Below are 14,545 nucleotides of genomic sequence, written 5' to 3' on the forward strand. Positions count from 1 at the left end.
GCGTCAACGTCCAACCAACGCGCAACGCTTGCCTCGTGCTAGTAATCTTTGATCGAGAAACGCGAGAAATTGCCCAAGAGTAAGAAGCAGCAACGTTTCACGTCTGTGACGGTTAATTTTCATCGGAATATATAGTGGCGGTTCAACTGAATCGTCCAGTGATAATAAATAATTGTGGCTGTCAGTTTGGTCGATAATCTCCGTAGCAACGAATGGTAACGACAACGCTCGGGTAGTTCGATTCATCGCCTCGTTCCCCTAACTAACTACGAAATCGTAGGCTTTCCCTTGATATTACGTCTTGTCACGTAACGTACATGTAGGGTATGCGACGTTTCTTTGAAAATAAACGAAGACCACAGGTGAAAGACACGATGAGTCATATTTTTCATGTTTTACGGAAGAGCAAGTTTTTACTTTCGATATACATCGTCGACCAATTTCTCGTCAAAACTGTCTTTCCATTCGATTCTGGCATTATGGGAGTACGTGCTTTCGTAGTTTCTTTGAATATTTACAAAGCATCGATCTCTCTATCGTGAGAAATGGAAAAATATTGAATAAAGACATTTCGAGGAGCATAGTTTCATTATTCGATCTAACAAGACGTAGAGAAGGCATTTAGCGAATTTCTATTATCGAAATTGTTCGATTTTGCAAACTTATCTTATTCAGCGACTTGTCGGACAAACGAGAAACTACTGTACCTTTCTACAAATATATCGTAGCAGGTGGAAAGCGAATCGGGCGAAAACGTCGGATTTTCTACAACCACAACCACTCTATTCGAATACCTGCAACACCTTCGATCGGCCGTTATTGCAAAATCACCGGTGTTTCAGTGCTCGGTCACACCTCTACCACCTGCACGATCTGTCCGCTTACATTCCAACCGGATACGCGCGATGTTGGTGCGCCGCGGCGCCGCCGGGTCCGGCGGAAATTACGGAACGTAATAATTTTCCACGAGAGAAGAGAAAGTGACGTCGGGACACCGTGGCGAAAGAAAACTCGAACGACGTTGCGCAACCGTTTAATGAACGCACCGGTTCGCGACCTGCTCGAACTACCGATTTCCGTTCGAGCTAATAACAATCCGATTTTGCTTACTCGAATGGAAAATCACTGAGAAATTTAGCAAGATCAAAGTCCTACGAAAATGTGTGTCGCGGTTAGTAGGATGATCGGTGAATCAGCTGATAGGGCGATCGCCGATAATCGTTTCGCGCGTTACCTTTTTCTCCCCGCTCGATCAATCAACCAGACATTTTTTGGTGGATACTCGGGCCAAGAATCGACGAGTTACGAATTGTAGACTTTGATTTTACGGTTTGGAATTTTACGTCAAACGGGATAATCGATTAGCTTATGATTTGCGCGAGGGATAACTGGCAGCTTCTCGCTTTTAAAACTTGGCTAATAACATTGCCACTTCACTTGTAAGATATTTTGTAAATCCTAGAGGATCGAATTATTTTGCAAAAGTCGCTAAAAAATTCCCGAATCTTGTTGTGGATTTAAACGTATCATGATTAAATTGCCAAAAGAATAATGTTATAGAAATCATGGTCCCGCTAAAAACTATTCAAAATTCGTACGAAAACGATGGGATGGAAAATTATGAGAGCTGTGTTCGGTGTTCGTCAGAAGGTGATATACTTTTATAAAGCAAATCTAGATTTTTACAACTGGCTTTTATATATTATTTATGGCTTGGTATAAACGGAAACACGGTGCAGTGCATAAGGATGCGTTATAATCTTGCAATTCTTTACGAATCTTCTTCCCGTCTTTCCCAGTCTTTTACAAACACGCAACATATTATCTGCAAGGATTTCCTGTGGTGTCAGTTGGTGGAATAAAATCAGGGATGTGTCGTCCAGTAAGTTTTATCGTAGCTGGGATACGAGGATTCCCAGTATCGCGTAAATTCAACCGATAAAGTAGGTCGTGTTAACACGGATACGGTCGTTAAGGGGCAAATCGATGAATACCAGAGTCTTTACGAATCGACGTGATATTTTGTAAGAAACGGACGATATTAGTTTCATAATAGTTTCATAATAAATTTAACTTAATTACTAGTGGTGTGCGTGTAACTCTGATGTAAAAATTGTCTGCGATTAGTTGGTTAGATAGCGATTCCGTAGTTTTCATTTCGAGGCCCATTCTGCAAGGCTGACCTAACTAAATGACGCAATCTTTGGAAAAAACTGTTCTTCCAAGTTTCTATACGTTCTCGCATGGTTATTGGATTAAATTATTTGATCGAAGAGCGACGGATGTGAGCTCGGCAAAATCCAGGCCAAAGATGTGCCCACGTCGGGCGCCCACGATGTTTACCCAACACCTTTCCTCGAATCACGATGAAGAGGCGCGAACGTTGCTGTTGCCGCGAACTCTCTTGCACGAGATTGCGTATTCGATTTATCCATACGCGGAAAGCACGGCGAAGCAGCAAAATTCAAGCGCAAGTTCCACTCGAACGCGTCGATCGTCGTTTTTAGATATATTGAGTTGGCAACTAAGTGATTGCGGATTTTGTCATTACGTGGTATTGACAAAATCCGCAATCACTTAGTTGCCAACCCAATAGCAGAACCTTTGTCTGGAACAAGTTGATCTTCAGCCTCAGATATACGAACTCATAATCGAGCCTCTGTTATATCAGGCGAGATTGAGTATAACTTCAATTACACAAGCGCGTTATCTTATATTGACTATACACGTTACATATAACTAATATACACTAGCTAATAACAGTTCTGTTAATTTAATGAATTTGTAGCAACGGTATATGAAGATTAGCGAAACGTATAAATTAACGAGAAACTAATAACAAACAGCTATCTATCTAACGAAACTAACGATATTCATTACGTTCTTGTAGAATCAATAAATAATCAGACAGTAGGCAGGCTCACGAAAGTGTTCGAATACTTTCGTACACATCTTTTATTAATATATTATATGCGTTACACGAAACATTTTATAATTTCATCGGCGCTGTAACGATCCTCGTTCGAAACGAATCGAAATCGAACAAACGAGAAAGTCTATAGTTACAAGATATTTAATACGAGAAATCGTATGTAACACTTGATTATCTATTATAGTAATAAGCCTCGAATTCAGTGAGACTATCTTCAATACTTATTACGAGTTTAAAATGGCTATTCATACTGCTGTTGGTATTAACTTTCTTCTGAACGTACGTTTACGGTATCTCGTAACCTCTGTCTCATTGCCAATGAAACCATAAAATGTTTCCCATATAATCGAACAGTTAAAACAGGCGTGGAACGCTCACGCGACAAAACTCACTTTTCTACGTTGGATCTTAACGTTCGTCGAGTATAATCGACCACGATAATGAGACGGTGGTTATCTATTGTTTGCACGAAACAACGCAGGCAACAACTCAGAAAATGCGATATGACGTACCGTACCTACTACGCATTGTGCGTCCGTGACTTTTCCCCAAGCCGATTATCTACCTGGCGCACGAATCGAAACGCGGCAAGTAATTTCGTGGTGATTCTGTCGAGAGGGATCGTATAGAAGGTCGCGTGAGAAACGGTCCCCCAGAACCCGAGAGTGGTCGGAGGAAAAGGAGGACGAGCTTGGAGGCGGTCGTGAAATCCTGAGAAAAGCGATACGCTAACCGCGAAAACTAGGTAGGCCGAGGAGTTCGTTAACGCAATTAGGAACAAGCGCGATTGTTCTGGCCTGGAGAACGTGTTCTCAAGCTTCGATGGTCGAGGGGGGAATGATCGGCGTTTAGCGGACGAAATTGCTCTAGAAGAAGACCCCATCGCATTGATAAATCGTTTGGAAAGTTTGCCTTCTTCGCGAAAGTTTTTTTTTTATAATAGAATATCGTAAAAGAAGATTGAGAAGCTTTTCGAAGAGAGAATCTATAAGTCTATGATAAACTTTGTTTGCTGTATTTTCTAATCAGATACATAGTTGAATTATAACAAAATTCTCATCTATTTTGTAAATGTCAGAAGATCGATTCAAAGTACACGTTTACGGTTGTACCTATTAGGATACGATCGATACCAAACAATCATTGACGTTTACAGATGAAGTATCGAGGAAACGATTAATCAAACAGAATTTTGTATTCGTGCAAGGTTGCCATCCGATATATACAAAGCCAAAATTTAAATCGTAATAATCATGTCTCCTGCAATATTTTCTTCTACACAGTCTAAGTTATAGTTAGAGTAAGTTAATTATAGTTATAGTAAGTTAGAATCAAATGAGAAACACAAAGAAGTCTCCTCGAAATCCGAATATCGACGTCAATCGCGAATACTTTCGTCCTTCACTGTACGTACCATTCTGCTACGAAGCTCCTGGATTTTCTCTTCGACAGAATCTCGATTTCCCTAATTCTCAGCATCCCAGGAACGTGGCTCGAAAAATCGTAGGAACCTCGTCTGAATTGCCAATGAAATTGCAGAAACTTCGCTATCGATAACTCGAGCACTCGGCTGTCCTATGACGTTGTTCTCGCGGCAATTCCGAGATCGTCGTAGCAGCGGGAGTTGGGCCGATCCTGGTCGTCTGAGGTCGCGCTAGGATCGACAAGTATTCGAGGATCGGGCAAACCAATCGCTGGAATCATGGTGGTGTCTCACCGCGAGGGCAGCATCTCGTCGAACATACGGGCGATAATCGAGCAGCTGAATCTGAATCCGGTAGAGACGAGACGGTTTATCGACCGGACGAAACAGGATGGCGCGCGATGCAAGGGTTACCAGGGAGTGCAACCGACGACCAAGATCAGCATCGGCGTGTATGGGTGCAAGGAGAAGGTCGAGTACGAGATACCCGCCCCGATTAGGCGCGTGTGCAGGTTGGAAGATCGACCGAGACCGAAACAGGAAACCGGCCAGCGAAAGATCCTCTGCTCGATTAACAATGAGGCTGCCGAGAACGATGCGGTCGAGGTAATCGATCAGGAAAAACTAGCCTCGGTTCGAACGTGTCCTTTCGTTGTTTCCAACCACTGTGTTAGCGGATTCGTGGAACGAAACGTTCACGAAGCTCCATCTTTTTATTTCAACGATACCAATGTTAGTTCAGCGTCATCTCTAATTGCTAATTCCTTATTATTGCAATACTGTTTTTGATATCGTTGATCTATGAAATAATATAATATAACAAGTGGCTCGCGAATGTTTACGTAACTTCGTATTTTTATGAACATGACTTGAAGCATATAACGTAAACAGGTATAATATTTAGCTACCAAGTACTTTGGATATCTTATATAGATATCGTGTATTTTGCTGCTTCTTGCATTTTTAAATTTCGCATAAATATCTGCAGTCTGGCAACCAGTAACGTTGCGAATTCGTTGATTCTATCGGAATTTCTGTTTCCAAATTTTTCTTGTGTCTATGTCGCGTGATTCTGTTGTACACAGTGGCGAATATATAAATAGAGAAAGTTTTTATACCAAATTTAGCTTGATTTAGTTATTATACTTATTATTCGTCATAAAAGTTTGCTAGCAGTATTATGTTTATGATGCTTCGAGGTACAAGGAATATGTTTTCCCCGTCAAATTTTATTCCGTTTATTAGACAAGCGAATAATTTTCACGCGAACAGTTGACGAGCTTCGCGAAACTCCACGAATCGACAAATCGCTCACACAATACATCCTAACTCCCTCGTAATGACTAGACTATCAATGTCTAACTATAGACGTGAAAGCAAAGATTTGTTTCATTCGCTAAACGCTATAACGAATACTAATGCGAGATACAATATGTCCCACGTTTACGCTATTCTTTGCGTGTTTTGTATATTTCTGCATATAATATATGCGCCCTATCTAATTTTACAACTTCGAATCTCCCGCGAATACATACACATCGTTAGTTTAGTAATAACGCGTTACGTAAATTTGGCTGCAAGGACAAGATCGAGGACAAGGAGTTCGGATCGATAAGATCGGCGTGCAAAATCGAGGATCGGCCAAGACCAAAGCCAGAGAGCAGACGTACAATCCCTCAGGCGATGAAAGAGCAATCCGTTCGAGCTGAAGATACGATCGAGGTAATCGATCAGATCCCGTGATTTTCACGTTACTAGAGACACGTTGTATATTATTCGATATGTTGCTCGAACGATGTAGGATAAAGCGGAGGATGAGTCGACAGGATCTGTTAGATCTTCGTGCAGGATCGAGGATCGACCACGCTCGAAGCCGGAAACGAGACAGAGGGTCCCGCCGATAATCAAAGACGCGAGTCCACGAATCGAGGAGACGATCGAGGTAATCGATCGGCCGTTAATTACGTCGATCTTCGGTTCGGCCAGATCCGATAAAAAAAAAAAAAAAGAAAGAAAGAAAAATCCAATCAAACCTTTTCTCACAATGACGTGGCAAAGAAGATTAGTTTAAGATTAATCTATTAACCAGGCCATCTTTCGATCAGAAATCTGTACAATCATAGAAGTAGAAGTTAACGAGGACAGATCAATTTTAATTGGATCGATATACGACGTAATTTGTTTTTAATTAAAAGATACGGAATACTTGAAGAGATATTTTAGATTGTGAATATTCTAGACCGCCTGGTGGTCTATAATCTGTATAGAGCATCACCTTTCAGACTTTAAGATTTTTCCTTTTTTCAATGTAACTGTAAAACTTTTTAGTACAATTCGTTTATTTATGTTTTAAAATTAGTCGCCACGTTTTTCAAAGCAAATAAAATTGAAATTGATTGAGTTATAAGGTATTTAACGCGGTCCGTTAAAAGAGATGTATAATCTACTGGTTGACACGATTCCGGCTATTCTACTTATCTGCATCGACAAAACTAAAGACATTCTTAATTGGCACGAGCGTCATTACCACGTGAAACGAGATGAAAGAAAAGTATCACGAACGATATGAAAAATATTAACGATCTTTCTGTTTGTCGAGATAACAAGCAACTTTGACATATAATAATTCACGTAGAATAATATTACGAACCTTGCGAAATTCTTTTGCAAACGTAGTTGCTTGTGTCTATACTTTCGGACAATACAGAAGTAGAAAAGCAAATTTTGTTCCATGTTCTACGCTAGAATACCCTCTTGAATAAAGAAATTATCATATCCAAGAGGCAATTGATTCAAGTAACAAATTACTTATTCCCCGGCTAATAGGTTGAAGTGTGTCAACGGTAGAGTTAGACCGGCGACGAACAAAGAAAAGAGAAATTCGAGTTTCGTTTTACGAAACGAGCGTAGATTCTCTGATCGACTTGTATACCAGCTGTTTGCCGCGCGATTACGCTCTCGACAACGACGTGCCGCAAAACGAGGGGGGAACGGTAGCACGAACGAAAAGTTTTCCTGGTGAAGAAGTGTCTTTCGAGACGGCACCTGCAACCGGTTTCGAACGATCACGGTTAACTGGCCGCACTTGCTCGTCCCGATAGTAGTTAATACCGTTATACCCGGCGTTTTGCGAACCCGCCTGCCGATGCACTCGGCTCAAAGGCCACTAACAGTGTCACGAATAATTCGTCTAGCCCGTCGTCGGTCTATTTTTATAATTTTCTATTATTTTACGAATTTTTTAAATTCTTTGTAATCGGTCGTTGGCGTCGTATAATATTAATTCCGTATTTGTCTTTTGATACAGAGTTTAACGACGATTAATCGAATAAACGGTGCATTGAATTTATCTTTGAATTTTGTTTTCTAGGGCTCAAAATCGCCAAAGGACACGATCGATCATATTATACCTGTGGCCAAAGAAGATTTACGTAAGTGTCCAACTTAACATTCTTATTCTTATTACGTAATTTCACAGACTTTTAATGTAAATTTATATTTCTATGGACGCGAACTTGTGAACTTAACTTAACAGTGAACTTAAATCGTGTTATAATCGCGTCTACTTAAGATTTTCGAGAGGATCGTGGCTGATCTTCAAGATTCAAATATTTCTTCGAAATTTATCGAACTATTTCGTACTATAATAAATAATGCGCAAAAATCCGCAGCCTGTTCGTAAAACGTGATTCGAACGACTAGATAAATGAAGTCAAATTTATTTTACTTTAACAAAACTTTCCATTTGTCCAACAGCGCAACTGGAAAGCGCCAGTTTGAACCATACAGCGGCACATCACCGAATTGCGGTTCGACCCAAAAACCGGAGGCCTCCGAGGCGTACTGGCTCTCAAGCTGCCAACACATCCACGTCGACGATCACGACCATAGCGGAGGATTCGTTGGACAGCTTGGACCAGCAAACGGTCAGCGTGAACAGCAATGCGTCTTCACCGACTGAACCGAAGAACGTGTCTATCACGAGGAAATCTTCGAGTAGATTGTCGCGTACGTCGGACATTTTCGAGCAACTGGAAGCTAAACTTCCTAGAAAGCCACCTAGCGTGGCCTCTTTGTCCCCGGACAGCCTGGACGCCGTGACTACCTCGAGAGCGAGTGTCGAGGTGAACGACGACTTGGAGAAGCAGCCAGAAGTTCGATCGATCGTCAGGAAAGCGTCGAATCGAACACCAAAGAATACTGAGATGTTCGAAGAGCTGGAATCGAAGCTACCTCGAAGGAGATCCTCCAACAGATTGTCGAAATCGCCTGACAGTCTAGAAGTGGCTCCCAGTTGGTTCTCCAAATCTACGGAAGGCTTCGACAAATTAATGGAGTACGAACAAGCAAAACCCGTGACTCGAAGACTGCTAAACCCAATCTCGAAGTCGATCGATCGCGTGTCCAAGTCTTCCGACAGCCTAGAAGCGATAGAGGCGTTAGCCAGCGACGAATCCATCGAGCGTAGGAGGAGCAGCTTCGAGTTGCGCGCTCGCAGATCTTCCAAGAACATATCAAAGTCGTCGGAGAATTTCGAGGTTCTGGAACAAACGCAGATTGGAACGGAGACTGCTCAAGAACTACAGAAGAGGAGTAGTATTTCGGATATCAATCTGTCTCGGGGAAGAAGGTTATCGAAAAGTACGTCCAAGTCGTCGGAGGATTTCGAGAGGATCGAGATAAGCGAGCCGAAAGACGAGGAGGAAAATATCGGAGATAGTTTCGGCAAATGCTGCAGGAGATCCTCGAAACGTATGTCGTCCGAAAGCTCTGACAATTTGGAATCGGATGACAGATTGGAAAACAGGAGAATCAGAAGAACACCAAAAAGAATACCGAGCACCAGTTACGTGGACATCGTCCCAACGGACGATGGAGAGGAAGAGAAAAGACCGATCATGGTTAGGAAACCAGCCAGGCTTCAGAAATCGTCTGAAAGCTCGGAGCTTGGCAGTACAGATACGTTGGATTCTGAGAGGAGGAATAAGTCGTCGGAGAGTACCGAAACTCTGGATAGTTTGGAGAGAGATTTGGATCAGGATAGGAAACACGAAGATCTCGCGGATGCTGTTGCGGACAGACGCGACAAAAATGTAAGTTTTTGAGAAAGCCGATTTTTGCGCTCGTATTAATTATTGATCGAGTAAAAAAAGAAATGTTTCTATTTTCAGGATCCTTGGACCAATAAACCTCTAATGACGTCGCATTCGGAACAAATTTCAATGGCGGACGGCACGGAGGACTCCAAATCCTTGATCTCACCGGACAAATTCTACTGGCGCCAATCATCGGAATCGAAGGAGAACATCGACATTCATCAATTATTAGCCATCACGATAGTTACCAGAATGGCCGACAACGGCAATAACCAACGAAGCTCTGTGATTTATCCTAAGAAAAAGCAACAGATCACCACGTCACAGCCTACCTCGCCAGTCGCTAAACAAGAAGATAACAAAATGATCTTCGACAATCTCCTCGTTAGTAAGAACGACGAAGATTTACAAAATATGTTAAACGGCAATATATCCGAAGTATCCACGGACACGAAGAGTTTCAAGGAGAAACTAATCATGTTCGAGAAACTCGGCAAATGAACACTACACACATCTACACACGTAATTAATTAACAGGCACGCGTTTGATTGATTTTCGCCTGTTTAATGGAAAAAAAGGATACATAAGAAGAGAAACTGGTCGAGACTATGCAAAGCCTTTTTTTCCTATGTAAACTTTTTTATATCTGGATTTCATTTGTAGACTGAATAAGCTGAAGGAAACGAAATACGAACGAAGACGTTCTACTGGTTAAGACTATAAGATGGACAATAATGTAAATTATTTACTTCAAATTTTTATAATGTTTCTCATGAGGCGTATCTTCGTTTCTCACTCGCAAACACCAAAAAAAAAGAAACAAAGGAAAGTGGAAAGGTAATCAATATGTAAAAAGATTTTAAGTTGGTCCATGACGAGAAAGTTGTAAGGTCAACGTGTTTAAACATAATTACTGGCCGTAATTACTTGTAAATCGCGTGTTATTTAACTTGTTCCGTTGCAATCGTATTTTTTCCTCCTTTTTTTTCTACATGTAACAAAAATCGCATACACGATAAGATTACCGGTCATAGCCGAATGCAGTATTAGGTGGTGCGCGATAACGCGAATCAATATACTCGCGTGTCGTGCTTACAAATTCTTCTCGTGTTAGGAGCTTAGTGTTTCTTGTTGTACAGTAGCTTAGAGTCGTTAATAAATGTCGTGTTTCGTTCCACTGTGTAAATACAAAAAGGAAAAACCCCATTGCAAAATTAGGCACGAATAAAAGGAATACGAATAAAGAGAATATATAAAAGATAATATAGAAAATATAATAGTCAACATGATTTAAGGAGTGTTTAGTTCAATGGCCAAAACGAGCCATTAAGCGAACACAGGGTATGTTGTTAAACGAAATCATAGTTCAATTATATTTAGAGATGTTGTGGTAAAATCTTTGGGAAATGCTGCCTTTCCATATCAATCTAGTAGTTTCTATGTGTCGACGCCAAACCACGCGAAATTAACAGAGATTATATTCTGTACTATTAGATATTCGATCTACTCTTTCCAGATTTTGAAGAAGCGATAATGCTTTAAATTGTTTTCTTTTTGTATGAGTAATACGATAAACGAAATGTATCTTTTGATTTTAAATTGAAGATTGTACGTCTGAGAATTATAAATTCCACGTTGAGATCAAAATAATCCGTGTACGTTCAAAGGGAAACAGTGGATCATCGTGGGGTGAAGAAAAGACGTTAGAGCGTATCGTCTTCATCACGTAATACCGCGTGACAAGACAAGATACTTCTTTCCAGTCTTTTAAGTGCCTTAACGAAGTACCAAGGAATCGACTGGTTGCGGACATTGTTGGATAAATCGCGCAGAAACGTTTATCACTTTCCTCCCTATTGACCACCTCCCCTTTTAGTTTTCTAGTTAACTGTAAAAGTCTCAAACTCCAAAAGATACGCGTAGATTGTTAGATTAATGAGACATAAATAGAGAATTGAATTAACCATCACTATAACGTATAAGAACTGGCATAATTGAAAGAAGAATATAAATAAATAAATATATATATATAAATAAATACGCGTATATATAAATATAAATATAAATATATGTATATATACATATATATATATTTATATTTGTATACATATTATAGTATATATAAATACATATAAATATATACAGGCATATAATACAGAAAGAGTAAAAGTCGCCCATTTTAATGTAAATAAAGCTGCCATCGTAATTACAGTTCGACAACAAAATTCTTTTCCTCTTTATTGAACCCGCATTCTGATGTGTCGATCACGGACGCATCTTTAGAAAATTACAAAATATCTCGATACATTAAATACAGTTTTCTACGTTACACGCAGCAATTTGGGAAAATTTTTTTCTCGAAATTTTCTTACGGAGTGTATATGTGTGCATAAGTGGTTGCTTCAGTTCATTTATTTCGGATGAGAGTCTTGTAGACCTTGACGAAAATAGGTAGTCGCTCAACTGCGTGATGACCCAATGACGAGTGAATGACCAGTTCATAAAAATTCGTCTCGTACAAAAGGAGGAATGTATAACAGTAACACAATATTGGCAATTACTGTGTAACAACAATTTCTTATTCACTTATCACGAATATTAAAATGTCTCTCTACCTTTTAAGCAAACTGAGCTCGTTGATAACTCACGACCGCGTTATCGGCTACGAATTCTGTTTGTTTATGTATACAAGTACAACGACAAAAAGTTTCTAATGCAAGGACGAATAACCGATCACGAATTCGATACTCGATAATATTACCATTACTTATCGTGCAAGCTTTGACTAGGGTCTCTTACTATAGCTTATCAATTTCATTTATCTTCAATAGTAAAAAACTTTGTGCAAATTTGCAAATGTTGTAATAACTTTTTATTTAACGCGTTATTAACGTTCAAGAAACAAACTTGAAAATAGGTGAATCGCGCGGTCGTTATTCATCCTTGCCATTTTTATATACCTTACATTTCAAAGTCATACAATCGCGTATTAAATTCTGCACGTTTATGCGATATGAAATTTATAATTCGTCATGTGTATTAGCGGATTCCAGATTCGCATTGCATACAACTGGCGTGGAAAATTCCATAGCGTACTCGCACCGGCTAGGTTCTGTCACTGAAACTAGTTTATTTTCTTTACCACAGCTTAGATTGACAATGGTAGAACGCGCAGGTCCGTTCCAACAACTGAGGCCAGAGTCATATTTCATCTTCGAATACCTTTGACCTTCCGGTCCGCTCCAATCGTTCCAGTGACCTAAGTTAATGTCGCTGCCGCCAGATTTCGATCTCTGCGTCGCTCTCGAAAACATACACAAGGTGTAAACATATTCCAAATTCGTATAATCGAAACATTCACCATCTAGAGGTATGAATTCATTGTCAACGCCGAAGTCACGATCTAATTTTGCTTCAAACTCTCTGATTTTCGTTAATAGTTCATTTACAGATTTTTCCGCTTTTTCGAAATTCTCACGTGCAGCTGTTGCTTCATCTATGAAAGTTTGCGTTTCTTCGTCGTACTGAACTTGAGATTCCTCAGGTTTCAGCTGTTCTTTGCCGGCAACTTCATCTGTCTCTGTGCCATCAACTTCAACTTTTTCCTGCTCAGATGTTTCATCCACTGGCTCATGAACCTCTCCTTCTTCATCTTCTTCGTCTTCTCCCTCTTCTTTTTGACTTGCCACTTTAAACATCCCTGAAATAAGATATTAATACAATGTATAGTTCAAAATAGAAGTAAAAGAAATGTATCACCGACAGACAATCTTTCTATTAACCTTGTTCTAACATTAAGAAGGCCTTCGCATTTGGCCATACTGAATCAATAAAATCTTGAAGATTGACTTCCTTCTGATTATTTAAGAAATACATTGCCTCTTCTTCGGTTACAACTCCATTCTTGTCTTTGTCAAATGTCACCCTAGTTTGAAGCTCTGCAGTTGTCACAGTACCACTGTTATCAGAGTCTAGTAGTTTAAAATAATCCTCTGCATCTGACTCGTGCAATTCTTCATCCTCTTCTCCTTCTTGTGCTACAGATTTTTCTGGTTCAGCTGGCTTGTACTTTTCTAAAGCAGCTCTTTCAAGTTCCTCTGCTTGAGTCTTCAATAATTCCTTCTCCTTCTTTACAAGTTCTGCTTCTTCATATTCTGAGCGTAATTTAACTAAGCGAGCTTGATAATCTGTCTTTAATTGTTTACCTTTAGCAATCATTTCCAATCTTATCTTGTTACCTTCCCTTATCAACTCTTCTGCTTTTTGTTGCTCCAACCTAGCTTCCTTCCCAAGTTCATTACAATTATTTACGCATTCCTTGCCTGAGCTATATTCGTCACTGGCATCGCAACAGTCGCAAACACCGTCGTTTATCCAGGTGGATGGTATGTAGCGAGGCTTATGACCGGAATTTTCGCAGTAGAATGAGCCGTTTGTACAGGCAGGCGTACCGGGCTCATCACTGCCATCCGCGCAATCACAATAATTATCATTTACATGTGAAAATGGTATTATTAGGCTTCCATCAAGGCACTGGAAGTCACGATCCGATGGGTAAAGCGAACTTTTCGCGTTAGGTATCCCACGAATTTGCAACACCTTAGAACCGGCTACGTGGCCCAATAGAATCAACAGATTAAATGATAGAAAAAACATCAAGTGTATGCCAGAATTATTCATCGTGATAATATTCCTTTCGATTCTCTCTGTCCACTGTATGAAAATATTATCATTCACGGTAAACTGACAAACTTTTCCAGCAAAATCGACCAACTTTTTGAGGTTTAAAACGGACACGAGTACATAACACACACACTCGTGCACACCTACTACATCGGCATGGTCGCGTCTCACATCTTACGTTTAAGCAAGGTAGACGAACTACAATGTCGAAAATGGTAACCTGTGGCGCTACAGTTTACACTTAGTAAATCATGTTAAGGCGGCTTTTTCAGTTGCACAGTTCTCTGTAATCTTCTAAAAACGCTCTCAATGAATAATGTTACATTGTCTACCGTTAGAAAATGTATAATTGCTTTCTAATAAAAAGCAACATAACGAAATATTAAGAAAACGCAGGTGTTTATCTTTGG

The 14,545-nt window shown here is 40.0% G+C and overlaps 2 protein-coding genes across 8 annotated transcripts in view; one reads left to right on the forward strand and one right to left on the reverse strand.

Moving 5' to 3' along the window:
• LOC100642669 overlaps nucleotides 1-11,663 on the forward strand; it is a 92,442-nt gene extending 80,779 nt beyond the window's left edge. For 5 of the 7 annotated variants that reach the window (XM_020867825.2, XM_048414016.1, XM_048414017.1 and 2 more), the window contains 3 exons: nucleotides 7,726-7,786; nucleotides 8,112-9,448; nucleotides 9,527-11,663. In XM_020867825.2, coding sequence (XP_020723484.2) covers nucleotides 7,726-7,786; nucleotides 8,112-9,448; nucleotides 9,527-9,952 — 1,824 coding nt within the window. In that variant the 3' untranslated portion in view covers nucleotides 9,953-11,663. Of the gene's footprint in view, nucleotides 1-4,491; nucleotides 4,962-5,936; nucleotides 6,078-6,156; nucleotides 6,298-7,725; nucleotides 7,787-8,111; nucleotides 9,449-9,526 lie in introns of those variants that run through there. The other 2 variants (XM_048414024.1, XM_048414025.1) reach the window with 2 other exon arrangements.
• Nucleotides 11,659-14,514, reverse strand: LOC100642786 (glucosidase 2 subunit beta). Its single transcript, XM_003402613.4, has 2 exons — nucleotides 13,235-14,514; nucleotides 11,659-13,152 (listed from the first exon to the last, which is right to left on the reverse strand). Exons 1-2 carry the CDS (start codon nucleotides 14,130-14,132, stop codon nucleotides 12,473-12,475), a joined length of 1,578 nt encoding a protein of 525 aa, XP_003402661.1. The 5' UTR covers nucleotides 14,133-14,514; the 3' UTR covers nucleotides 11,659-12,472.
• Nucleotides 14,515-14,545: the final 31 nt, after the last annotated feature.

Source organism: Bombus terrestris, chromosome 2 (assembly GCF_910591885.1).
Source record: "Bombus terrestris chromosome 2, iyBomTerr1.2, whole genome shotgun sequence".
NCBI lineage: Eukaryota > Metazoa > Arthropoda > Insecta > Hymenoptera > Apidae > Bombus > Bombus terrestris.

What these genes read in the sequence shown, in the direction of transcription:
- LOC100642786 (XM_003402613.4), bottom strand. Translation starts at nt 14,132, where the DNA reads ATGAATAATTCTGGCATACACTTGATGTTTTTTCTATCATTTAATCTG. An exon ending in CTTCTTAATGTTAGAACAAG is followed by an intron (nt 13,153 to 13,234) that starts GTTAATAGAAAG and finishes ATCTTATTTCAG; the next exon opens with GGATGTTTAAAGTGGCAAGT.